Source organism: Sander vitreus, chromosome 1 (assembly GCF_031162955.1).
Source record: "Sander vitreus isolate 19-12246 chromosome 1, sanVit1, whole genome shotgun sequence".
Lineage (NCBI taxonomy): Eukaryota > Metazoa > Chordata > Actinopteri > Perciformes > Percidae > Sander > Sander vitreus.
The window spans coordinates 19317420-19321537 of NC_135855.1; the positions used below are offsets into that span (position 1 = coordinate 19317420).

The 4118-nt window shown below is 43.1% G+C and overlaps 1 protein-coding gene across 1 annotated transcript; it reads right to left on the bottom strand.

Moving 5' to 3' along the window:
- Positions 1 to 1828: 1828 nt before the first annotated feature.
- On the bottom strand, positions 1829 to 3331 carry LOC144515832 (BTB/POZ domain-containing protein KCTD12-like). The gene has a single exon (XM_078246984.1). It carries the CDS (start codon positions 3192 to 3194, stop codon positions 2403 to 2405), a length of 792 nt encoding a protein of 263 aa, XP_078103110.1. The 5' UTR covers positions 3195 to 3331; the 3' UTR covers positions 1829 to 2402.
- Positions 3332 to 4118: the final 787 nt, after the last annotated feature.

A 4118-nucleotide genomic window follows, 5' to 3' on the forward strand; every position in this document is an offset into this window, starting at 1 on the left:
GCTGTTATCACCAACTCTGCAAATAGGCTAATTTGGCTCTCTTTATCGGTCTCCCTCCTGCGCTCTGTGTGTTCATTTATGTGTGTGTGTGTGTGTGCAGTTTTTTTAGCATTTGGGGAACAGAGTGTTCTTACAGAAAAAATAGCATGAATCGTGTGAAATGTGTTTGAAGTGGGTTTTTTTTTTTTAAATCACACACCAATGTCTTTTAAAAATAGCTGCTTGGCAGATGCACTCATCCTCATCTCAGAGGAACCATAAAAAAAAATTTTAATTCAATTAAGTGTTTAATGCGTCTTTTGATAATTTCATATGGTCTCAATCTAATGCAGAACATATAAGGAACATTGAGGACATATGTGTGCGATTTTGCTGAGCCCCTGTTGCTGTGTTTTTGCCAAGGACAGCGGAGCACTGCGTCCTGTTACTGGAAATCGCATTAGAGGAAGAGTTGTGGTCGATCCTTCCTTTTTCCTGTCCAGATGGCAGCATCAGCTGACAGCAGATACGAGGTCTTTTGTGTAGGCAATGGCATGTCTATCTTTGCAGCTCTTACAAGGCTTAATGGTGGCAAAATGTGTGTGGGAGGTTGGTTTGTTGGAGGGTGTGTGTGTGCATCTTTATATGATTTTGTTCGCACATAGAGAGTTAAGGAACAAATCAATCCTAATGTGTTTTAGAGTAACAGCTTCAGTGCTCCTGGACATTTGAGAAATACATGATTTTGTTTGCTTTTAACACATTCAAATTCAGGTACACACTTAACACAGCCTACACCAACCCCCTTTTTTTTGATTAGACTTGATTCTGGGATAGTTTGGATTTGGGCCCCAGGATCCCACAAGAGAACAGACATTTGATTACTGTACTTGTCAGCCAAAAAGAAATACTCCTCCTCCTTCCCATCCTGCCCAGGGGAGATAACAGAGCTTTTCTGTGTTGCAAAGAAGAACACTGCTATGCTCTGACAGATCAGCTACCAACTTATTCTTTTGGCTACAATTTGTTGGCATTCAACTTAGCTTTAGCTTGAACTGGACATAAATATATCATCCTATAGTAAAAGGAAGAGGCAATTTAGTGAAATGGCCGGGAACATGTGTAAAATCCAGAGTAATTTATATAATTTGCATGGATAAACCTCTATGAGGAGAACTGGCAATGCAAAGTTACTTTTCCTACTTTTACTTTTACTTTTACCTTTTTTAAGGTGTAGAAATCAGCAAATTTGCAATGTTTTAGTACCATGACTGATGGCAGCCTTTACTATGAATGCCGTGACTTGGCAGCAGATTGTCTAAGATGTAACTGTTGTGCAGTTAAGTTCATGCTGCACTTCTACTGTAACCAAGTTATTTATACCATCATCACTCCCTTCTTGATTCAGTGACCTTCATGGTTCATGATGTGATGAATGTCACATTTAATGTTAAAAGCAATACGATGTAACTTAATTCAGGTCAAATTCTCATCAAACCCTTTTTAGTGACATTATAGTCTGAGGTCATCTCTTATTCAGAAGGGGGTTGGATTTGATCTCTAATAAGTCCATGAATATATCAATGAAAATGTCTCGATTTAATTTTATGCAAGAGCCCATTTAAGATAGTCGTGAAAACTTCTAAAATGCCTTCACAGAGAATTCCCCAAGAACACTGATGATGTGTATGCTTGTGTACACATGCATGAAAAGAAGCATCAATGTATGAAGACATACATCTTAAATACGTTTTCACAGTGAACTCAAGGGGACGACAGGGAAAATAGTGTTACAATGTCACACTTTATTTGCAGTTATATCTAAAGAGAAAACAATGACAACAGCTCATAGATGGCACATAATGTATTGTGAAGAAGTACCCATGTGTAATTCTTGAAAGCAGTGATATTGTAGCCTGTGTTGTTGATATAATCGAACCCCCCAAAAAGACTTGAGAGGCTAAACAGTAGGCTATTTACTAAATAAGCCAGCTTCTAACATTTCTGCCAACCTGAGGTACGTTTATACAATTTACTTAAGAACGAACAGTCTGTTAAAACCATGAAGGTTATGAGGCCAACTAACGTTAGGCCACACAAAAAAAAACAAAAAAACATAGGAGTGACATTTATCTTTACTCGTCACAAACCAATGAGTTGTAGCCTACGTTTGAGTTTGGAGTCCTCCTCTTGCAGAAAATGGCAGAAAAGTTAAACTCTGGCTGATCCCACTGCACAGAGCAGAGAGGGGCAAAAACACAAGAAACTGAAACTAGACACGGCTGAAACTGTCTGGGAAAGTTAATTAATTACAGTAGGCTAATAACTATTGTAACTGACGATTGCTCCAAGTGTTAAGGTTGTTAAAATAAGTCGTGAGCATGAATGCACGCTTACACCCCACATAGCAGTTTTCAGTTCGTTTATCGGGAGAAAACATACTCTGTGTAACTGGTCCACAGTTTGTCTTCCCCCGGGTCATTACTGGCGTATGAGCAGGTCCCAGTGGAGTTGCATGCCACCATGCTGAAACCAGCCTCGGCCAGCCGGTCAAACGCCTGCTCCAGGAAGTTATACTTGAGGTAATACCTGGCGGTGTATTTGTCAGGCGGGCGGTCCGGGTCGCGGCTCTCATTCAGGGTTTCTCCAAAAACCTCTTTAGCCAGAGAGATCTTGCTGCAGACGGTTATTCTGGCGACCCTGCGGAATTTAGCGTCCGCCTGGATGTCCCTCCCGATAGTGTAGCTGCCTCTGTACCCGATGGTGATGTAGCCGGCTTTGGCCCCAGGAGAGCGGCTCCTGTCCGAGGAGGAGGTGACGGGGCTGCTGAGCTCAGCCTCCTCCGGCTCCCCGCTCTCCTCCGTGTACGAGCTCTGTTTGCTGACCGCGGCCAGGCGCCTCGACAGCTCCGGCAGCTGGAAGAAGTCTGATTCTTTCTGCAGCCTCCTCCGCTCTTTGAAAAACTCGGGCAAGAAAAGCTCAGAGTCCCGCAAATAATCCAAAATATAACGGAAGAGAAAGCCGTCGCGGTCGAAAAAGAAGCGGCCCTTGCTGTCTTTTGGCAGATCGCCCGGGGAGCTCTGGGTGAACTTGGCCCACAGGAGAGAGTTGGGCACCGCCGTGAGAGTTTCAAGTCGGGTCACATACACCTGCCCACCCACGTTTAGCTCCACTATCTCAGGGAAAGTTGAACTTTGGCTGTCGGTTTGTGCCATCTCTCTCTCTCTCTCTCTCTCTACTCTCTCTCTCTTTTGTTTTATCCCGGTCGTGTCCCTGTAGGTGCCCTAGATAAGACGGGTAATTTGAGAGTCTCCTCACTGTAGCCTACAGAAATGTTTGTATTGGTTTGGCTGTGTGGGAGGAGAAGGAAAAGGACGGCCAACAGAGACATTAACTGTTCACTGGAAAGCTCTGTGAAAACATAATGATGCCTTCAAAGGCCCCATGTAAGCCTCAACCTCCTACTTGTGAACATCTTGACATCATGCATGCATGAAAGTGACAAATAGGCCTACATCAAGTGTAGGCTACTGCAGTGATTCCCAACCAGGGGGTAACCTACTTGTACCCCAGGAGGTACTTCTGCAGTTGCCAGGGGGTATGTGGAAAGATTGGAGAGTAGCTCAACTAATAAAAAAAAAAAGATTTGATTAAAAGAATATATCCACATATTAACAGGGTTAACACTGTAACACCTGAACACTACATCTTGCAGATTGTATGAAAACTAGTCAGCAAGCGAGCTGTTGCTTGAGCACATCAGTTTAAATAGGTATTCAAAAGTAGTGAATACAAAGTTCAAATAATTAGCTAACAGTAGCGTTAATGGATAAATGATTGAAACATTCAGCCTCGCCCAATGTAGCAATAGCCTAGTAGGCTAGTGGTAGGATTGCTGACCAAACAAACCTAAATATTGACAGTTCAATTGTATGAGAAAAAATGTATTGCAGGATGTGGTACGTGAGTTCATCCGACAGGGCTGTGGGGGTACCTCAGACCAAAAAGGTTGGGAACCACTGGGCTACTGTACTTGCCAAAAGTTGGATAAGAACATTCATACAACTTACACAAGACTGAAGACAGAGGGGGGCAAGTCTGGCTCTGTCCAAAGGTACAACCTGCCTGCCAGCACCTCT

Bases quoted from the DNA above. Each gene is read 5' to 3' on its own strand.
- LOC144515832 (XM_078246984.1), bottom strand. From the start codon at position 3,194: ATGGCACAAACCGACAGCCAAAGTTCAACTTTCCCTGAGATAGTGGAG.